The sequence below is a fragment of the Salvia hispanica genome, chromosome 5 (assembly GCF_029641045.1).
Source record: "Salvia hispanica isolate PSC_SH4W2 chromosome 5, Shi_PSC_v1, whole genome shotgun sequence".
Lineage (NCBI taxonomy): Eukaryota > Viridiplantae > Streptophyta > Magnoliopsida > Lamiales > Lamiaceae > Salvia > Salvia hispanica.
The window spans coordinates 4,918,208-4,941,833 of NC_142696.1; the positions used below are offsets into that span (position 1 = coordinate 4,918,208).

General features: G+C 34.9%; 2 protein-coding genes, 1 long non-coding RNA gene and 1 pseudogene across 4 annotated transcripts; 3 read left to right on the forward strand and 1 right to left on the reverse strand.

Annotated features, from left to right (window-relative positions):
* Positions 1–8,228: 8,228 nt before the first annotated feature.
* LOC125187599 (oligopeptide transporter 5-like) lies at positions 8,229–11,148 on the forward strand. The gene is made up of 5 exons (XM_048084224.2): positions 8,229–8,556; positions 8,634–9,073; positions 9,144–9,814; positions 9,875–10,133; positions 10,208–11,148. Exons 1-5 carry the CDS (start codon positions 8,475–8,477, stop codon positions 11,009–11,011), a joined length of 2,256 nt encoding a protein of 751 aa, XP_047940181.2. The 5' UTR covers positions 8,229–8,474; the 3' UTR covers positions 11,012–11,148.
* Positions 11,149–14,083: 2,935 nt separating this feature from the next.
* Positions 14,084–17,025, reverse strand: LOC125186081 (putative late blight resistance protein homolog R1B-16). Its single transcript, XM_089058658.1, has one exon. It carries the CDS (start codon positions 16,942–16,944, stop codon positions 14,194–14,196), a length of 2,751 nt encoding a protein of 916 aa, XP_088914784.1. The 5' UTR covers positions 16,945–17,025; the 3' UTR covers positions 14,084–14,193.
* Positions 17,026–17,778: 753 nt separating this feature from the next.
* Positions 17,779–19,478, forward strand: LOC125186719 (uncharacterized). 2 transcript variants are annotated; one of them, XR_016130166.1, is made up of 3 exons: positions 17,779–18,006; positions 18,980–19,105; positions 19,183–19,478. It is a non-coding gene; the product is annotated as an uncharacterized LOC125186719 (long non-coding RNA). The 2 variants fall into 2 exon arrangements; XR_016130165.1 differs by having other exon boundaries at positions 18,980–19,478.
* A 1,289-nt stretch (positions 19,479–20,767) lies between these two features.
* Positions 20,768–22,138, forward strand: LOC125189965 (triphosphate tunnel metalloenzyme 3 pseudogene; annotated as a pseudogene).
* The last annotated feature ends 1,488 nt before the right edge of the window (positions 22,139–23,626 follow it).

Here is a 23,626-nt window from a genome sequence, read left to right on the forward strand (position 1 = left end):
TTTCGAAAATAATCTCTTGTATCAAAATTTTCTTCTATAAAATGATTTTAAATTTTAGATACTTTTTTCTTTTTTAGTTTAGAATCATATAAAATCTTCAAATTTTCATAGTTTTCTTCAATAATACTTGAAAAGAAGCCTTTCATCACGATCAATTACAATATAAATTAAAGCTTGTGTTCGTGTCATTATTATGGCATTGTTCGTAACTAATTCTTTATGAAAATTAAAAATCATCTTACATGAATCATTATTAAAATGATAAATATATTAAGATTTTGATGGGTTAGTTCTTAATTTTGTCTTGATTGGCTTTTGTGGTGGTAAGTGCTGGGAATTGGTGCCCCTTGCACAGCGGAAGACATGCATACACAAATAAATCAGATCTACAGATCTATTTGACCGATTATGAGATTAATTATCTACATGTTAAACAAATCAAATTGCATTCAAGAACACAAATAAATCATGTTTAAGGAATTAAAACCCTAATTCATGATTTCCTACGGTTTAGAATTACCGATCTGATTCTCCAAAGAATCGTCGATTGCTTGCGCCTTCTCCACGAGATGATCTTCGTACTCAACCATAAATCTTCTAATCTGTATCCCGAACTCAGATTATGACCTTTAGGTGGGCAAAGCTTGTCAGAATCGAAAAGGGCTTGATTAGAAAGAAGACCGAATATCAGTTTTGTCAAAAACCGATTTTTCGTCCACTCCCAGAGGGGAGCACGAAAATTAATGTGTTGAATCACATTAAATCTCCTTTCTAATCTCCTTTTATATTGAGTTATGATGGGCCAGATTAGGGATCCATGGAGGTTGGACTTGGGCCAAACCTGTTGGACTTTTACTAATTAAATTGAGCCCCAATTTAATACAAGTCCAAACAGAATATTATTATCATCCACTATAGTATAATAATATTGACTGCCCGTCACGAGTAATCCGGGCTTTTACCTCTTTAATTTATTATTTCCCGTGTTAAAGATATAAATATCCATTAATCAATTTAAGTATGCTATTTGACTTTAATTAATTAATATCTTTTTCCAAGAGTTGTCTAGTTCAAAATCTTTATTTATTATTCTGGAATAAATTCCAACCGGCCGGGTTTCTGAATAATAAAACCTTTTTCGAACACCTCTTGAGGATATTATCAAACTGGACTCACCCAGCACACGATTCATTGCAATAACAATACTAGCACCTCTAGACATTGATCACTACTACCCAAGATATCAGGATTCTTGGATTGCGAAAAATCCGCACCATTTGATAAATCAAAGTAGTGCATAATCAATATCGTATGCTCAATGCTATATCAACAATGATTAAGAAATAACAATCACCGAGACCTCGTCTTTCAGTAAATAGCAAGAAAGACTTATCTCAACAGTTAGATCCTTCAGTGCTATACCACACCAGTGTCGTTTATTTCCTAAGGTAAGGAAAAATGCGGACTGACACTGCAACCTTTCACGATAGGTAGCCAAAGCCTATCTAGGTTGTGAAATTCTATTTCTCTTCTACAAAGAACCGACTGCGTCACCTTCTGTGAACGTCGTTCACGACCAGTCTACTATGTAGAAGAATTAGACTTATTTGCTTCTTATACATTTAAATGTTTGAGAAACATCTTATAAATGCACAAGCAGACATCAATGCGATAAAATTACTACTTCTCGCCTTGGGTTAAAAGTGGATTGTAGAATTTATTGTATCCAAGCAATTCTATCCGTGCAACATGCTCGAAATATGCTTTTCAGTATACCAATCCTAACAGTAAGACACTAGTAGCAGATGATGGGACGGTGCAATAACGAGTTGAGATGGAACTTGAAAGCTTATATTGTGGGATCGAGTGGAAAAGTGTATAATTCTTGAATAAGACTAATGATTGTGTAGAATGAAGATTGAGGATTCAAAAATATAAAAAAACCCCTAAAACTTAATATTTTATAATTAAAACTCACAACCCATCGGGCCGACCCGCAACCCGTTCGGGCCAACTCGTTTAACCCGTCAACCCATTCGGGCCAACCCGTTTAGCCCGTTTTGTATTCAGGTAATAAAATTACAGCCCTAACCCGTTTATATTACCGGGTTGTTCGGGCCGGCCTACGAGTTTCGGGTTGAATTGACATCCCTAGTGAATTGTATTCTAAGTAAGAATGAAAAGTACAAGTGTCGATTGGCAAATTAATGAAAGTAAAAATTATTAGACTACTTTATTTTCTTTTTCATTTCATCGTACCAACAATGACCTTATAAATTATTAGACTAAAAAAAACTACAAAATGATCTTAGATACAAACAATATAGCACCAATCATGAATACAGTAGCCCAAAGAAACAAAGGAAAAAAAGTACAGATTCATTTCCAACAACAAATTTTAAATCCATCCCACAATTTTCCTTCTCCAAATTGATCCTTTAAAAATAGCATCATTTTAGCTTACAATACACCAAAACACATTGGCTGTAATTTACCCCTTAAGATTAAGAAACTACACAAAGTAGTAGTTCATAAACGCATCGTTTATCAAAATGACTAGTAACTATTCCCCTTATATATAGCATAGCGCGCATATTTCCACCTTTAAAGAAAATTCTCATTATCTTTGTTTCATTTTGCTACATATGATCTCCTTCACTGAGCATATATTACACCACACGGTCCACATGACATATTTGGCTCGAGCATGTAGCCTGCTATGATATCATAATAGATTCTATGGGAGGATAGGTATGTTCTCAATAATTGAATCTTTTCTAAAATGTGGTTTAATCCCAAAACTAATTAGAGATAGGAGGAATTTGCTCATTAATTAAGTATTTAGGTTGATCTCTTTTTATTCCACATTTCTGAAACAGGACAAATCACACGTGAATACCTCAACAATTTCGTCCCGATAACATCTTTTGTACTCATTGAATGAGATGTTACCAACAATTTCGTCTTCTATGACTAGAGCTAAAGAAAACAATGATAATTAAGTAAACAGAATCTTTAGAATTTTGCAACCAATAATGTTGGGTTGACGTCCGCTCTTCTCATTATCAACATGAACAAAACCTTCTCATTTGATATATTGTATTCTTCATTTGCACTCTCGTGTAATTCATTAGTTTTGTAAAATAAATTAGTACTAGTTAAGTAGCATCTTTTTGTAATTCTTTATATATCTTCTTTAAATGAAGTGGGTGATAAACTAGTCCAATAGAGTTATTAACAAGGTCATTAACTCTTTTATCTCCAACCTTTAACAAAAATGTAACCTCCTCTTGACACTTGGTGGCTGATGCAATAACCAAACAATGTAGTGTAAAAAAAGTTATCAATCTGCAAAAGATCTCATGATATTATCCTTACCATGTATTATTTATTCCATATATCCATGAATTCTTAAATTATTTGTGCAAAAATAGATTAAAATAACTGAATTTATGCTACATAAAAATCCAGATATTGGGTTCGCCCTCATGGATTTGTGGTCACAACAATAAAGTGCAATAAAACAAGAAGGTTATGGGAAAGGAGTTGTCCCCAGGAGGAACTTCATCCACTCATGCGACGAAATTTCAAAGGGATAAATTATGTGGTAGAATTTGTTCTAACTCTAGGAAATTATTTTCATTTATGTTATTCTTGTTGTCCGCGGGAGGAACTTCATCCACTCATGCGACGAAATTTCGAAGGGATAAATTACGTGGCAGAATTTGTTCTAACTCTAGGAAATTATTTTCATTTATGTTATTCTTGTTGTCCGCAGGAGGAACTTCATCCACTCATGCGACGAAATTTCAAAGGGATAAATAATTTGTTCTAACTCTAGGAAATTATTTTCATTTATGTATTCAAGAATAACATAATTGAATACTAATGTAGGATTTTTGAACAAATATGTATTTTACGTAATTAACCATGATATAATGAGATCGAAAATTTACCTTGAACTCTCTTTGATTGAGTGGCGCAACTCCACCAAGGATTAGTTTCTCTCTTTTGATGTGTGTATGATTTGATGGAATCACCACAATTTTATTTATAGGCGGACAAAGAACAAACCCAAGTTCATGCATTTTCCATTAAATTGACTATTTAATATACTAACTGGAATCAACCTCATGTAACACCCTGAAAATAGCATTAGAAGAAATTCAGTGTTCTAAAATAAATAAAAACCCAAGTTCATGCATTTTCCATTAAATTGACTATTTAATATACTAACTGGAATCAACCTCATGTAACACCCTGAAAATAGCATTAGAAGAAATTCAGTGTTCTAAAATAAATAAAATCGTTTAATTAGTGTTTCCATCATTTAAAATCGATAGAAAACGAATATATTTATATACATTGCTTTAAATATATAAAAATACATGAGAACAATTTTTCTTATGACTTCAACTTGTGGAAATTGGGAAGTCACGCAACTTGAGTGAATATAGTATATATGTGTTCATTGGAAAACATAGTGGGCATTTTCAATTGAAAATAAAATAAATTAATTTTGGGTCTTCTAGAAAGTTAAAAGGTACGAAAATATGATAAGAATGAAGTGATATTAAGTCATTTCCAAATTGAATATTCTAGAATGTAATGAAGGTAATGATGATTTAATACTACATTATTAAAGAAGAAAAATCTAGAATTATGGGATACCTCTATGACTCTGTAAATAGTCTTCATATCTCCCGATTTGGGTGGGTGGGGGGGGGCGCCTCTTCACCACAGCAAATCATTTTCTTAACTTCGTGCAGTGTTTGTTGTTGTTATTTAATCAACAAGGATTGGGTGAACTTTATTACTCCCCCAGTCCCCGATTAAGAGTCACATTTTTCTATTTCGGTTCATCCCCAATTAAGAGTCACACTTCATTTTTACCATACATAGTAAGTAGATCTCACATTCCACTAACTCAATTCGCTCACATTTTATTATAAAATCAATATAAAAATATGGGTCCCACATTCCACTAATTTTTTCAACAACTTTTGTTTACATTTCTTAAAACTCGTGTCCGGTCAAGGTGTGACTCCTAATCGGGGACGGATGGATTAATAAATAAGGTAAGATTCTAATCTAATTAATTTTTTTATCAAAAGAAATGATTAGATATTGAGTTTGAGGATTTGGATTGTCGATCGACTATTATATTTGAATAAGTATGTGGATTATTCCTTGAGATAACAGTGAATATAAAATTAGAGGCGTGCATAAAATGTTCTAGTTATTGATTTGAAGCAATAAAATTCATGATAACATTGAAAGTTTGAAAATAGTCATGATTAAATCTTGGACATTTGATGCTATTTTGGTTATAGAAATTCGTATATGATGGGTTAATATGATTTAGATCGAGAATTGTTTGGAAAATGAACTATATGGTGAAGATTGAGTTTATCGGATATATGAAAGTGTATGCTATGAATTTTATTTGATTATTAGAATGCAAGAAATGATAAAATGCATACTACTATGATTTGATTGATATTTGCAAAGATTGTTGACATATTTTTAAAACCTATTAGAATAATGGAGATGAAGGTTGAAGTGGTTATGGTAAATAATGGTATAAGGAGTCTAAATAATTAAATTAAGAATTATTAAAAGTTATCTGGTGGTTGTGTGTAAACTGAATATGTGATAGATGTTGTGGTACAAGAAATATGGTATGAATTCATGTATGATATAAGTGGTACTTTGATAATCAGAAGTGATATGTGAATAGTAATTTCACTAGTAATGTGTTATATGATCTTATAAGCTTTTAAGTGTGACATTTTGTGTCTATTTGTAAATGTACGTGATTAATAAATGATATGTTACAAATATGCAGTATGGCTAAAATGTAATGATTATGCACCCTATGTGGGTTATCGTCACCTCTATATATAGGTTATTGTCACCCTACATGGGTTATCGTCACCGCTATGTGGGTTATCGTCGCCCCTATGTAGGTTATTGGCACCCCTATATGGTTATTGTTAGTAGATTGTTTAAGTACTTATGGTTTGAGATCGAACAATATGACTGTTTATGATAAACATGTGATGCTTCATGATGATGTTGATTTATAATAAAATTATTGATGATAAATATGATGAAGTATTGATGTTAGAAACTACTTGGAGTTTACTATGAATATTTGTCAATATTACATGAAAATAATTGAGGCTCAATGTTGTGTGATATTTCCTATTCGTTGATCGCAGATCTTGGTTGGGATGTAACATCTCGTACATTGCACATCTTACTTAATTTTTTTTCTTACCTACTGTGTTTTCTTCACACTTATTTCTTGTTGTGAAATAATTTTATGAAATGATAAAAAATATATGGTACGGAATCTAAAATTATAAATATATAAAATAAATATTTTTAAAATTATATAAAATCAAACAATTATTTACATAAAAAAATGTAATACAAATATATTGGTTAGTGAAGTTTGGCAAAAAAAATATATACGTATTTTTATTAATATTATGATAATTTAAAATTAAAATATTTATATTTATTTTGTGAATAGTCAACATTTGCATTAATGAATTAATAGAATTTAAGATTTAATAAAAGATATATAAAGTGTGTTTGTACGTAAATTAGAGTATGAGAGATGTGTGATAGTGCAACTAATTATAAAGTTTATATACTTAAAAAATTAAGGTATGCAAATATAATAAAATTTTCTTATTAATATATTTACATGTGACACATTTCCGTTAAATTGACTATTTAATAAAGAATGAATGAGAAAAAAGTAGAGAAAAATGTAAAGAAAATAATAAAGTAAAAGAGAGATAGAGTATTGCTTTTTTGTCATAAAATGAAATGTCTCATTTATAGTAGGACTGTCCAAAAGGGAATACACCTCACTTATAGTGAGACGAAGGGAGTCTATTATTATTTACGATTTAATAAAATTACACCACTTTTTTAAAATTAAAATACATTAGACATGGCTTGTGATTTATTATTTTTAGGATTTATATATTGTGTATTTTTTTTATTAATATTATTTTAATTAGTGTTTCATTTTATTTTATTATTCACAATAAAATTAAAAGATTTGTAACCGCTAATACATTGCTTAATGTAATAAATATGGCAATAAAATCAAACATATGAAGAAGCTAGTGTAGCAATATAACCCAATATAAGACAAGCACCCTATCAAATCTTATCAAAATTATAATTTTAACTATGTTTATGTAACTCACCAATTTGTCACGTTAAGGCATGTTATAATAATATATAATACAAATTTAGATAATTTCTTTTCAATCAAACAACAACGAAATTTTTTGTATATATTTGCATATCTTGACATGAAGCTCGTATTTCTTATCTTATTTTACATATCTTCTCATATCCCATCTTTTTTATCAAACGAGTCCTTATAGTATATTATATGAAAAATCCAATATACATATTTGTTACACATGTGAGACATAAAATTTTCACAAACCATGATAGAAAGAGAGTATGGTCACTCGTCCTGTCTTAATATTATTTAAAGATTATACCTTTATATAGAATTAAGGCAAAAGCTAAGTTGCTAGAGGACACTAGTACGGCAATCAAATTTATGACGTGATTAAATATAGGCTCCTAGGTTAGTTACTAAGTACTATCAATTTCCCGGCCAAGGTAAGTTGAGGAATATTCTCGGGGAAAATTACAGTTGGGCACCTAAATATTTATCTTTTGATTATTTTCGAACTATATTTGTATATCAGAGAAAATTAAATTATCACAACTAGCAAGCTTGTCGTTCATATGAACTCAATTCCGAATTTGAGGCTATAATTTAGACTTGTTGAACCACTACAAACTCCGGACATGTTACGCATATTGATGATTGGGATATTTTTGTGGGTTTCTGATATAGGAGTGGTATTTTTTTCGATTGTTATCATGCATAGTTCGGAAAAATTTTCGTTACAATATCAATATTTCAAGTATTTAAGTATATTTATAGTCGTGGAGCTTCGTTAATAAATCAATAGTCTGAGTATTAAATGTAATTTTCTCAATTTCCTTCTGCTAAAATATTACTCCTAGTACAATAAATTTCATTAACAAATGAGAGTACTAATTATTTTTTGGTACAATGAGTCATCTTTTCCAAAAGAAGTAAGCAAAATATAGGAATTACAGACATGAATAAGTGGCATAGTGATTTTTGGATATTGAACAAAAGAAACTGTTTTGAGGAACCTATGTCTGGTTGGTAGTGTGTAGTGTAGGTGTGACTTGATACTCTTAGAAAATGACAGCGCCAGTTTCTTCATATCATCTTGTTCATGTCGTAAGTCATAACTATAACCTTTATAATAAATTATTAATTCACTCAGCAGGGGAAACCAGCCAAACACAAAGGTTATAAACAACAGACTGGAATGTAGATTTGTCTCAAAAACTGCACCTTTTTTTGTTGTTTCTGGAGATTCCTGCCGTCGATGGAGTCTGCTGCAGAGAGCAACACTATGATCCCTGTGCCGTATGATCCCAAGAAATCTGTCGATACAATAGCAACAATCGGTACATGCTTTTCATTCTTCTTTGTTTTCACTCTACTCAATTAATTGTGCATACTGATGGTGTCAAGTTTTGTGCAGAGGAGGTGAACGATTCTCCGGTGGAGGAAGTGCGGCTAACAGTTGCGATAACGGATGATCCTACGCTGCCATGTCTGACGTTTCGGACATGGGTGTTGGGGATGATATCATGTGCAGCTCTAGCATTCTTGAACCAGTTCTTCGTCTATCGCCAGAACGCTCTCACTGTAACGTCTGTATCCGTTCAGATTTTAGTCCTCCCCATCGGGAAGCTCATGGCTGCAACTCTGCCAACCAAGGCATTCAAGATTCCTGGGACAAAATGGTCCTTCACAATGAATCCAGGGCCCTTCAACTTAAAGGAGCATTGCCTCATCACCATCTTCGCCAACACAGGCGCAACGGGTGTTTATGCAGTCAACATCATCACTATTGTGAAGGCGTTTTATCATCGGAAAATTGACCCGGTGGCAGCTATGCTACTCACACATAGCACACAGGTATGTATCAAGTCATACCTTATGCTGTTTCCATCTTTGAACTATGTTTGTTGATGTTTTTCTGGTGCAGCTTCTAGGGTATGGCTGGGCTGGAATTTTCCGGAAATTTCTGGTGGACTCCCCCTACATGTGGTGGCCTTCCAACCTCATTCAAGTGTCTCTCTTCAGAGCATTGCATGAGGTTGAAGTCAGGCGAAAAGGAGGCCTCACACGGCTGCAATTCTTCACCGCAGTCTCTGTTTCGAGCTTCTGTTATTACATAATCCCGAACTATTTGTTCCCTTCCATCACCGCTCTCTCCTTTGTTTGCTGGATATGGAAAGATTCTGTAACAGCACAGCAGTTAGGAGGAGGGATTAGAGGCTTGGGACTCGGCTCGATCGCGCTTGATTGGTCGACCATTGCAGCTTTTGTAGGCAGCCCTCTGGCAACCCCTGGCTTTGCTATAATCAACTTGTTGGTTGGCTTCATACTGGTTGTGTATATCGTGATGCCAATAGCCTATTGGAATAACCTCTATAACGCAAGGAGATTCCCCATCATTTCTGCACATGTCTTTGATGCAACTGGAGCACCATACAACATATCAGCAATCCTGGATGAGAAAACCTTTGAATTCAGCAGTGAGGGATATGCTAGTTACAGCAAGGTTAACCTGAGCATCTTCTTCGTATTGATCTACGGTCTCAGCTTCGCTGTATTGGCAGCTACTATATCACACGTAGCGCTCTTCCATGGAAGGTAAGCGTGATAAACACATAAATTCAAACTGTTGAAGCTATAACTATGGCCTCGTTGCAGAACAATCTGGCAGCAGACGAAGGCCTCATTTCATGACAAGTTCGGAGACGTACATACTAGGTTGATGAGGAAGAACTATGAACCTGTCCCTCAATGGTGGTTCCACGGCCTCTTGTTGGTGGTTCTTGCGGTGTCCATGCTTGCTTGCGAAGGCTTCGGAAGGCAACTACAACTTCCTTACTGGGGCGTAGCGTTGGCTATCGTGTTGGCCTTGGTGTTCACCCTGCCTGTGGGTGTCATTGCAGCCACAACCAACCAGGTTCCTACACAATTAATTTTGTTTCATTTCATGAATAAATACTCCTAACATCAACATCATTGCAATTTGATCAGACAGCAGGACTGAATGTGATCTCCGAGATGATCATCGGCTACATGTACCCGGGAAAACCTCTAGCCAACATTGTCTTCAAGACCTATAGCACCATAAGCATGTCTCAGGCTATTACATTCCTATCCGACTTCAAGCTCGGCCACTACATGAAAATCCCTCCAAAATCGATGTTCGTGGTTCAACTCATTGGGACGGTGATCACTTCCTTAGTGAGTTTCGGCACAGCCTGGTGGCTCCTCACCTCCATAGAATACATCTGCGACGAAACAAAGCTACCTCCGGGCAGCCCGTGGACCTGCCAGGCAGACGATGTCTTCTACAACGCTTCCATAATCTGGGGTGTGGTTGGGCCCCTCCGCATGTTCGGGAAGCTAGGGCTGTACCCGGAGATGAACTACTTCTTCCTGTTCGGGCTTTTGGTGCCGGTCCCCGTGTGGTACTTTGCACGCAAGTACCCCGAGAAGAGATGGATCAGCTGCATCAACATGCCCCTCATTTTCTCCGGGACATTGGGGATGCCTTTAGCCAAAGCTGTGAACAGCGTGTCGTGGTTTGCAGTGGGGATCATCTTCAACTTGGTGGTGTACCGGAGATTCAAGGGGTGGTGGGCACGGCACAACTACATCCTCTCGGCTGGGCTTGACGTCGGGGTGGCCTTCATGGGGACGCTGTGTTACTTCAGCTTGCAGTATTATGACATCGCCGGGCCTAGCTGGTGGGGCTTGCCCATCGACGATCACTGCCCCTTGGCCAAATGCCCCACCGCGCCTGGTATCAAAGTTGATCAATGCCCTGTCCACTGACACAGACAAGACTCACTCAACACTCCAATTTCATCATCAAAATCCTGCTTTCAATCAACTTGTCATGCTTAATACTATTGTACACAAACAAGCTATTTAGCTTCCCATCTTCCTGCAACAAATATGATCATTAATTATCCTTTCTTGTAATAACTGAAAAACAATTAGCCTCAAAGAAACATTGAAATTCCATGAACCCAATACAGGATGATTAGCTAAACGAGCTATGAACTGATTTGATCAACCTTGAGTAAAGGTTCAGATTTATTGGCCCTAAATCAATAATCTGAAGTTTTGTAATGAAAAATGACACCAAATTTTCCGGCAAGAATATCACTTACCACATCCAAAAAAAAAAGTAGAAATTTTTTTATAATCAGATCACTGGGCAAGTTCATTCTTGACCACCTAACTTTGGTGAAAGACCAAAGTATAGCAGCATACATATCAACATAATAATTTTCCAAGGATTAGATCAATAAACCCAAAATTGAGACGAATTGGAAGAGAATTAACAGGAAACAGAGAGGACCACCAAGGGGCTCCTGTCCCTTCAGGATACCTTCTTCACCAATTGCATACACCTACAAAACCAGTGGAAATGAAGGTTTTCATTATCTAGTGACAGTGCCTATCAACAACTAAAAGCCTAAATCAAACTATCACTTATAAAATATATCTGCACTGAGGGCTTTGGAGCCATTTTCTTCTAATTCAGGGTGTACCTTAATTGAGCAGGAGCTTTAACTACAGTCTATAAACCATTACATGACCTACATCTAGAGAAATCTATAAACAATAAGATGCACATAGTCAATTAGCAAAAATTCTGTGTCAGTTAATTAGCAAAAATGTTTGGTTAGGTAATCCAGCTAGTATTGCTAAATTATGGTGTATATCCACAATTTTTTGCACATATATGTTTCCGCCTTTTTAAAACAGTCCATATTTACATATTTTCTGTTAACTTATCCATGCATGTATATCTCTATAACCAATTAACCATATAAATAATTTTATAAATCATATTTGACTGATTAAGAAAATATTTTGATATAATTTTATAAATCTTATATACTTAAGGAAGGGAACAAGAAATCTCAAAATAATATTTACTGTATACTAATCTGTGATTTTTTGTCATATTCAAATTTTACTATAATATGCATATAAACCTTGTTTAGTTAATTAAGAATTTAAGATATATTCATAAAATATACAGAGGAAGGAGATTATGGAAATCAGAGTTGGTCGATCATTGGAATAATATCTACTGCATACATATATATGTAAATTACGTAGTGATACCGAAACACGTATATATATGAGAGCAAGGGTGGTTGAAAATTATCAAGTAACTAAAAATATTTGTAATTGCTTTTTAAAAGAAGTAAAGAAGAAGAAGAAGAATGGCAGCCTCCTCTATAAAGTGTATTTGTTGGTCACCCTTATGCTTATTATTTCCACCGGTACGTCTCACACTCTCAACTTTCTTCTATATCTCTCTCTCCATAATTAAATTAGTTGCAAACAATTTATCATGATGATTTCATTGATAGATTTATAAAGAAATATTCTGATTAATGTTACGTTGTATTCAGTTGGAATGTCCGAGGAAACGTGCGGAAGGAAGATATTGTGTGTGAACGGCTCGTGCTCTTGCAGTGATAAAGTTGCACGACCGGAGGCCACGTGCAACTCTAACAGTGATTGCCCACCGTGCGACACCGGAGATGCATTGTGTGTGGAGGGCTCGTGTAGCTGCAATTAGCCTTATATTATGTAAAAGAATGAATAATTTGGATTTGTCCCATTAAAGAGAATATATGAAATTATACGTGGATACACACAAAATAAAGTTGAACAAATCTGTTAGTTTTTTTTACATTGCAAATCATACAAATTATATCGGTGTTATGGTTGTTAAAACAAAAATAAATTTAGTTTTTGATTTTGTTAATAAGTTATCGGACAACTCTCACTCCGGTATTGAAAAGTATGAACAACATCAATCATCGTGTAGATGTTTTTGCATCAAATATTGGAATACATAATAATCCTCTTATAGTCTAACCATTTGAAACAAACAAAAAAATGCAACAAGGTTGCAAATAAAATAGCATAACCACGTAATGGAATTGGTGCTTGACATATTCCGATGTGCTGGATGCATACCTCCACCTCCACCTCTAAAACGGCCACCTCCACCTCGAAAACGGCCACCGCCACCTCCACCTGTACTGCCACGGCCGCCACCGCCTCCACCGCCACGACCACCTACTAGAATGAGAGCGTCTAATATGATCAAACTAAGAAAGAATAGCCTTAGCATGCCAGGATAGCGTAACCAGATCATCATCTACCAACTAATCTTACTTTTTTTATCATCTTATTTCAGCATTGGATATTGAAATTTTAATGCATTCGAATATCTAATGCTTCAACTGGAATTTTATCTTTACCTAGGCAGCTACTATAAAAATTATTTTTCCTAGCAGATATTAAAGTATTAGATGTCTTTTTGTAACATTACAAATTTAGGCCTACTAAAATTTGGGAACTAAACACGAGATAATAGAATCGGTTTACTAAAATAGGGCCTTTCTGTTTTATAGTATTATTTCTTGTTTTATAAGGAATGTGAATTAATTATTTTTTAAATAGTGAATTAACTTAGGGTATATGGCTGATTTTGTTATGCGATTACATTTCACAGCATCTTTTTTTTTAATCCCAATTGCGTATGCCAGAAGATACTTTGGTTATTTTTGCTGTTTCCTAACAAATCAACGATTCATTTTTCAAATTAGTTAATATAGTGACACTTACCTAAGGCCGTGTGTTCGAATCTCGACGTGACTACTCACATTTTTATAAAAGCAATAACAATACGGGGTTGACAATTTAAGATATGGGATGAAGGAAAAAATATGAGTGCAATTCAAGATGTGTTGAAGAGAAAACATATGCAAGATGTTGTGAATGTTTTGAAGGAAATTCAAAGCACAAGGTATATAAAATTTGTAGTTATATGAATATAGCCAACCTCCATTCAAGCTATAAGTTAAACTATTGCAATGCAATCTTGGATAAGTTTACACATAATTTTTAGAATATTACAATTCTCCTTTGAAGATGAGAAAATATTCAACCAAATATTTAGAAAACATAAGCTCCTCCATCTATCCTTCAACTTCAAAGCTAGGACCTGCCAAGCTCTGCTTTGCTTCATTCATCACTTTGTTCTTATCAAACAGACTAAAAAATCGAACCTTAACATGAAAAGGAAGATCATCACCTTGTAAATCCATCTGTTCCTCTACTATCTCCATGGCAGATTTCACCACTGATTCACCACAATACCTTGTCCATATATTTTGGAGAGTCGGTATGTATCCAATTTCAGACGGAATAGAATCCAATTCTTCTAATCCACATAAATGAAGCTTCTCAAGGCATGGAAAGATGGAGCTTGTTTCTACAGTCCAATTTTTCAGGCCATCACACTCCCACAATTCCAAGTATTTGAGGCAAGGGAAATTTCCTTCAAAGATTTTCCACTTACCAGTTCCAAAACATCCACGGAACAACTTGAGCTTCTCAAGAACGGGCAACGAATCTATCATTTCCAATATCGTTTCCCATTCAAAGTCGTTGTTCATATTAAGAGACAAATTCTTGAGGGTTTGGGGAAAGGTGAGCGTATACAAAGAGGCATTCCCTCTAAAATCATACTCACACGAGATATAGAGGGATTCTAATTTACACAAACATTTAATATTGCTCAGATAATAATAATCATCACACCCTATTAATCCCTTGCTCCCTTCATATATTATCTCCAATCTATTGATATTGGAAAATCTCTTAACCACCTTTTCATCCCATTTGAAATTGAGTGCTCCCTTAAGTACAACGAGATTCTCCATGATGACGGCATCACTCGAAGGATCTGGGGGAAGCACAGATTCCATCTCAATATACTTCAGTTGATGCATTTCCCAAAACTCAGTATGTGCAATAAAATTACCTATGTAAGGAATGATCAGAGTTTGCAAATTCCAAAGGTGATTGAAAGAAGAAGGCTTGTGTTCATACTTGTCTGCAAGGTGTCGCAAGTTAACATACTGAAACACACGAGATATGTGACCGTCAGCTTGTATTGTCCTCAACAATCCAAAATTCCGGCACCGTGGAACTTTGCCATGTTCGCAAATGATGGAACGAGCATGTGACATATATTTCATGTCTTTGACGACTTTCTTCTTTGAAGTGTTCCTGCGTATGACAACGCGGCGATTGCTTTTTATTCCTCGAGGACTAGATTCTCCTACCACGTGATAAAACCCTTCCTTTTTGCTCTGGTTCACGCATAGATCTCTTAACAAATCATGAACTTTGACTTGTTTTATATTTCCAATACACCCCAACTCGGCAACCAGAATGAGATTTCTCTCAACTAAGTCCTTTAAGAACCCTTTCCCAATTGTTCTCAAACTTTTTCCATCTATTGGTTTAAGAAATCCTTCGGCGACCCATAACTTGATGAGGTTTGAGGTGCGAATATTTTCATCTTCCTCAAACACTCCCATGTATAGGAAACAAGGCTTTAAGTAGACAGGCAAATGATCATAGCTCAATTTTAATAATCTCAAGCAATGTTTATCATTATCCAAATTTATGACTAAAGTTAAGTTTTCTCTTATCGATTCCCAACATTCTTGTGTGTGTTCCATATTTTTCAAAATACCTCCCACTACAACAATTGATAGAGGAAGTCCTCTACAATTGTATGCAATTTCCTTTCCAACTTTCTCCAAACCAAGAGGAAAGGGTTCCTCTTGAAACACAGTTTTGGATAATAGGATCCAACTACTAGCCTCATCAAGAAACTCCATTGAATGGCTATAATGGTTGTTCAACAACCGAGAAGCCAATTGTGATTGCCTAGTTGTCACTATTATCCGGCTGGAATTCCTATTGTTAGGAAAGAAATGTTGTATTTCGTTCCAAGAATCAACATTCCATACATCATCCATCACAATTAGAAACCTTTTACCCGACAAATATTGGTAGAGCTCTGATCCTAATTCATTTTCACTCCTTTGACCTAGATGTTCCTTTTTATTGTTAGTGGCTTGAGAAACAAGTTCGCATAGAATTTCTCTTGTGTTATAGTGTTCAGAAATAGTAGCCCAAGCACAAATGTCAAAACGCTCCTTAATAACTTGTTTGGAATAAACAGTTTGAGCAAGAGCGGTCTTACCTATCCCGCCCATTCCTGTGATCGGGATAACTTGGCGACTGCGTTCGTCTGCAACGAGCTTTTCCATGATTCCATTCAAGACATCATCAGAAAACACCATCGTGTCACTACTCTTCTTCCCAATGGAAGAAGAGACGAATCCACGCGATTGATCACTGAGCACTGTGTTGATGTCCATCACCGTTGTCTTGATCCGATCCATTTCTCCTATCACATTTTGTAAACCTTGATACAACTTGACCAGTTCATCATCATTGTCGTCGTCATCATCATCATCATCGTCGTCGTTATCATCATCATCGTCGTCGTCGTCGTCGTCGTCATCATCATCAGCAGCACCACAACCACCACCACCATCATCATCGTCGTCATCATCTTCATGATGCTTGGTTGCTTTGGGTGTACTGTGCTGAAGCTTGTTGACAATATGAGATTCAATAACATCCTCAGCGGCATAAGCTGCATCTGCAATACGCATCTCTAATGGATCTGCTTCATCGGTGTCAGAAACAGGGGACTTGTAACCTTGGAGAAATTCTTGCAGGAAGATAATATTTTGAGTGAGAGATTGAATTTGGTGTTTATGGAGAGAGATGGGAGGGGAAGGATGGTGCTCGATGTCATCTATGAGACTCATTAGAGACATCAAAGCTGCATAAGCCGCCATGATTTAAGTAAAACAGACGATTTTATGAAAATTTTGGATTAGAAAAGCTTCTTGTTAGAGCAATGTTGAAGAACAGACTTATGAGCTGTTATAATTGAATTAACCATGGCCCAATTCATGCTCTTCTGGGATAGGGTTTTCTAAAAGCAAGTCGTCAAGTTTGACATCATGTACTAAGTTGACTAATAATGATAATAATGCAATTGAAATATAAGCAAGCAAGTATATATACTATAATTTACTATTCCCTTTGTCTCTAAACAATAGCTCTTCTTTCCTATTTTTTGTCCATCCTAAAAAAAATTAATCCACTTTCAATCTTCGAATCTATCTATTTGAATATATAAAGCAAGTGCACCGAAATAAAATTTGAATATATTAATATTATATAGGTTTAATGTTCGTCATTTATAAGTACACTGCAAAACTACTCACATTATCATTTTAGGAATGATTTTGTTTGATCCCTATACATCTACTTGATTTGGATGATGGGCCTATTTTTATTCGAGCCCATAATCTAACAAGGCCAACAAAATAAAACAATCTCCTAATATTTTCAAATTGGGCCTCAAAAAGTGCAAAAATATGTTTGCGACGTCTCTATTATAGGAGTTGTGTGGTTGAGTCGCGGATGTGTCACTGAAGCATGATAGTGACAACACTAAATGATCCGAAGTTGTTGGTATGCCCTGAATCATGCATTTGGATTGGTTTACATACCAAATAGAAGATAATGGTATATTTGTTTTTTCTAAACCAATTCTCAATGAGTGAGAAGAAAATATTAGATTTAAATTTGTTACTAAATATGTAGTTTTAATATTCTCTTATTCTCCACTTAACTAACAAAACATATCTTTGTTAAATCTTCCGTCCAAAAAACGTCTCACTTGACGGAACACATCACATCTAAATTACCTTATAATACTACTACACTTTATTTAATTAAAAGTTTCATCCCAATAGTTAAGCCCAAGAGTAAAGAAAAAACGAAATCATACAATTTCTTCAACAGGAACAAAATGAACGACGCCGCCGACAGACTGAGACGTCGTAGAGGTAAGTTTCTGCCTTCGTGCTTCCTTCATTTATTTTTCTTGAATTTTTGGAGTTAAATTTTACGGCTTTTCTGATGCAAGCTAGATTTTTAGATTTAGATTTTAGGACTCTTTAACAAAGAGAATTAAAAAGAGCATGTTAGATAATTCAGCCTATTAATATTAGGTATATTGGCTCTTAATATCACATAATTTTCAAAAAATTGGTTTTTCCCTGTGAACTTTCAATTTGCCAAATAATATCACGAACTTTTACCCGAGTATGTTATTTCCCACCAGCTAAAAAATTCTACATATATTAATGGATTGAAAAACAATTTTGGAGGGTGTGCTTCAAGAAAAACTATCTTCAAAGAGAAGAATTTGAACTTCGAAGTTGTTGTCGAGAAATTACGAAAAAATCATCTATATCATGATATTATTTGTCGGAATTTTTTCGACGGTGGGAAATCACAAACTTGGATAAAAGTTTGTGATATTATTTGCCAAATTAAAAGTTCATGGGAAAAAATAAACTTTTTAAAAGTTTTGTGATATTAGAGACCAATATCCCTTAATATTACGATTGTTTTGGTCTTTTAATTGCCAAGAAATTACCACTATATCCCAATGTTGATTTGGGAACAAGAAACTAGCATATTGATACATTAATTCTTTGACTGATTTCTCTGAAGTAGTTTTGAAATTTGTGAAGAGTGTATTGGAACATTAACTCTTCGACTAGCTAATTAGAGTTTTGGCTTTAGTTTTAGGTAATTAAATAAGTGACATGCTCATGTAATATTTACATATAACTTTGTATTGGCACCCATCCCATGATCCATCCCTCCCTTTTCTTTTGCGATTTCAACATCACCTCCTTCGTTTTCCATAAATTATTTGTGAGCTTAGACATGATGTAGGTAAATGTAGTAGTAAAAAATTAGTACAAATGCTTTTATTTTGTTGTTATTTCATTATGGTCCTAATTATAGGAGTGATGCTTCTGGTTTTGTTGGATGAAGTTTGTTGCATAAGGCAAATGTGGGATTTCATTTTGGACAAGGATATGTTTGATGCCATAGTTTGATGCTTTAGATGATGAGTATGAAGGAATTGTGGTAAGAGCTCATGTCCTCATGTATTCGCCTCTGCACACAATTGTTGATAAAATTGGAATCATATATGCTTCTTCCAGTCACTATGTTGATAAAGACTTTGGAAATGGAGTCCTGAAGATAAACATGATCACAATGATCGATTACCAACTTGGTCTTCCGTGAATAAAGATGGTGTGCAGTTTGCTACGGGCACAACGACTTGGACATGGGAGGGTGATGGACTGATGGTGGTGTGCAAGAAGTTTGGTGGCGATTAGGGACAGTAGTGTTAGGATCTTTAAGTCCTCTATTACAACTACTCCTATTTGCATACTAATCATGTTTTCCTTACAGTCATTAAAGATTGATTTAAGCCTAAAATCTTTACAATTCACACAGTGCATGTGCATAGACAAAGCCAATGGAGCTTTTAATATGGACTAGTGTCGATTTCTGCATTGATTTATGTGTTTTCATTCATCTCTCTCATAAACCTAAGAAAGAGGTATTGAATCGAAAAGGAAAGGGAGGGAAATTTGTTTCGCAAAGCAAGTATTGAAGATATTAAATCAAATAATATACATATAAATAGTACATACTCCATTTTGGACTGAATTAGGGTAAATCTGTTAGGTAGATATAAATCAGAGAAACAAAAACTGGATATCTGAAAGTCGTGTTTATCACTTTCAGATCAAATCAATTTCGGGGTTCAGCCAAAAATGTTTGATTGGATAAAATTCAGAGTATTAGAAGATCATATGTCTGTATTTTCAATTATTATGAACCAAAAAATGATCAGTAGAAGAAGAAGATGAAACAGTGTAATGAAGCATTGCACCTGTTGGGAGATGAAACCGAAAATAACCGAATTTCAAAGGTTTCCAAAATTGCAATTTAGTCCTTCGAATTTCGGAAATTATATTTTCGGATGAATTTCCGATACAGTAACTTTGTCGGAAATAAAAAATTTAGTCCTTCGACCCCAACCAGGGGCTCTGCCCCTTGGACCCGCCAGGGGCTGCCGCCCCTTGGACCCCGCTACCCGGGGGCGCTGCCCCCGGACCCCCGTTCATCTATCTTGGAGCTTCGCTCCTAATATTATAACGAATTCAAATAAGCGTGCACTCCGCACCTCCATACTTAAATGATGTATCATTATAACAATAACCGATCATTCAAGTTAATCCAATTACGCTAAAATATCTAACAAAATCTAGCTAATGTCTAAACTAAAAAGATAAGTGTATGAAAGAGGTGGTAAATCGACGAGGAATTAAAGAGAGGGAGGCGTGACAACTCTATTCATTATTTTTCATTATTTTCGATCAGATCCTTGCACTAATATAAGTGCTTGTGAATTAAGACATATTATTCGCCTACTTGGAAATCAAATCTCCATTTCTCACAATTAATTACTTCTCCAAAACAAAACCGCTCATCTTCCTTTCTCCAAATATAATCAAATTAAACCGCGATTATGAATGACAAATAAATATTAGACTAGGTTTAATAGGTTAATTTTGAATCATAGACCTATTAGTTAAGAGTCTAATACCTTAACCATTGAACTATTTAATTTTATATTACATTCAATGAAAACAAGGAGTATATTCTACACTATGCGGAAGGGATGGACATGTTATTTTTAGCTCGACTCAGTGGAATATTTAGGCTCTCCGAATGGCCGGTAGGAGGTGGCCTATTGTGTTCAGATCCACACGAGTTTAAATTATTTGTTATGGTACGTAAAACTAATCAAGGTTGTTAATTAAGTTTAAACATGGCATGAGAAACAAATATCTAAAGCCAACTAGTTTATTTCATGTTATATTAAAAAAGAAATACTGGTGCATGTACTGTGACACTAAAATTTAATGAATTAATTGAATTTTGTTACATAGTGCAAAGAAATACTCGTGCTTGTGTCTTTTACATAATATTCACTAGCACTCGTCGTTAAAGGTTTAGATCATCTACATTTCTTGAAGATCATCTTACATTTTTTTTGTCCAACAACCAATTGACAAATTAGAAAAATTCCAAAAATCGGGGTGTCATGAATTTCCAATAACTGAGCCAAGTTGAGTACTATATAAAAGTATCTCTTAGAGCAAGAATAAATTAACAAAAGTAAAAGCAAAAATTGGTCCTAAACATATGACCATTTTATTTTTTTGTTCCCAAACTTTATCTTGTGGATTTTTTAGTCCTACACATATGACAATTTGATCATTTTGGTCCTCCGTCAAAAGTTCCGTTAAAAACTTAACGGTCAACGGATTTAATCCGGTTTTGACCACATTAGTCTTTTAATCCTGATTTTTAATTCACTAATTATTCTCTAATTACTTTAACAAATATTCTTTTAAAATTAGAATTAAATAAATAATTTAAATATCTTTTAAAACTAATTATTCCCTAATTAAATAAATAATTAGAATTATTCCCGTCCTCTGCCGCCCACGAGCGCCTCTCCGTCGTTCTCTCTGCCTACCACCGCCGCACTCACCTCCAAGAGAACCTCTTCTTCGACGGCCCCAACGCGGAGCTGGCATCCAACTTCGCCGCCCTCCGCATCCGCTTCTACGACCTTGACTCCCGCTGCGTTCTCTCGCTAAAATCGAAGCCCCAAATCTCAGGCGGAATCAGCCGCATCGAGGAGCAGGAGGAGCCTCTCGACCCCACCGTCGGCCGCCACTGCGCCGCCGATCCATCGCGGCTCCTCCTCATCGAGCCGTCCGACATAATCAGGAGGGTGAGGGAGGAGTTCGGTTTGGGCGGGAAGGGTTTGGTATGTTTGGGGGGTTTTAGGAACGTGAGAGGGGTTTACAGTAGAATGGGCTCAAATTGGAGCTCGATGAGACGCTCTACAGCTTCGGCACGAGCTATGAGGTCGAATGCGAGAGCTCCGACCCCGATGAAGCCAAGAATTTGATCCAAGGGCTCCTGCAGAGCAATGGAATTGAGTATAAGTATTCGGAGAAATCGAAATTCGTCGTTTTTCGATCAGGAAAGCTACCTGGAATATTTGTTAAAATAATTAGGGAATAATTAGTGAATTAAAAATCAGGATTAAAAGACTAATTTGGTCAAAATTGAATTAAATCCGTTGACCGTTAAGTTTTTAACGGAACTTTTGATGGAGGACCAAAATGATCAAATTGTCATATGTGCAGGACCAAAAAATCCACAAGATAAAGTTTAAGACCAAAAAGGTAAAATGACTATATGTTCAGCACCAATTTTGGCCTTTACTCAATTAACAATGCCTTTCGAAAAAGATATTTTTAATTAATTAGTCGGATTTATTAATTTATTGTGACAAGCTTTCATTATAGGTAGATTTTGTTCTTTAAAAATAAATTTATGTTTCGACTAATATCTTATCTATGCAACCCCCACGAAAATTCCCATGAATTTACAATAAAAATTGCACAAGACTAGCAGAACAAAAAACCATTTATGGATAAGTCATCCACAAGTGGTATATTCTATAGATATTTGCAAAAATAATTTATTCAAATTATGATGAGAATGTGTGCAGTTTTATCCATGTGTAAAATTATGACCCCATCCCACCTTATCTTTTCAGTGATTGTAAAACACAAATGTATTTTCGCCAAATCAAAAGATTATATTATTACTTGCTAGTATTATTTAAAGAGGGCTGGCCCATTCAGATCCTTCTCCACTAAGGCCCATTTTATACTATGAGCTATTGAATTTATTACAGCCAAATCCTATCTCTTTTTCGGCTACAGAACATGTCACATATAACTCGAAATGAGCCCAAATTTAAATCAGCTTATTATTTTTTTTATGTAGGATAGTTATAAAATGCAAACAAACTCTAAACTTTTTAATACAGTGTCAACACAACATCAACACAGTGTAAAATTTCAAGATTTTGATATCAACACAATATCAATACAATGTCAATACAACATTAACTGTTGACACCATGTTGATATTTTTTGTTGCTGCTATATGTTGATATTTTCTAAAGCTTCAGATCATAGTTTGAAATTTGTACAATATATAGAGTTTGTATTTGATCACATTCCACCGTCGATTTATCTATCAAACATTTGGGAGAATAAATGAAAGTAAATATTTCCAACCAAATGCAAAAAAATATAAAATTTTCAAATTAATAATATAATACTGGGTTTTAAGAAATGTAATGAAAAGTGAGTGGGAAAAGTTAATGTAACGTGAGTCCTACTTTTATATATTAGTTTTACAATAAAACGTGAGTATGAATGAGTTAGTAGAATATGTGATCCACTGCCAAAAATGGTAAAAAAGTAAAATGAGATAAATTTTTTGGAATGGACGGAAATGAAAAAATGGAACAAACTTTCAGGACGGAGGGTGTATTATTCAGGCCTCTGAAATTGGGCCTTATTTAGGGCTTCTAAAATTGACCGAGTTATTTCTTAGGAGTGGAGTTGGATAGAGGATGGAGACGTTTCTTAATTAATTAGTGTGGAGAAATAGAACTTAACAACTCTGGTAAATTATTTCACCCCAAGGGAA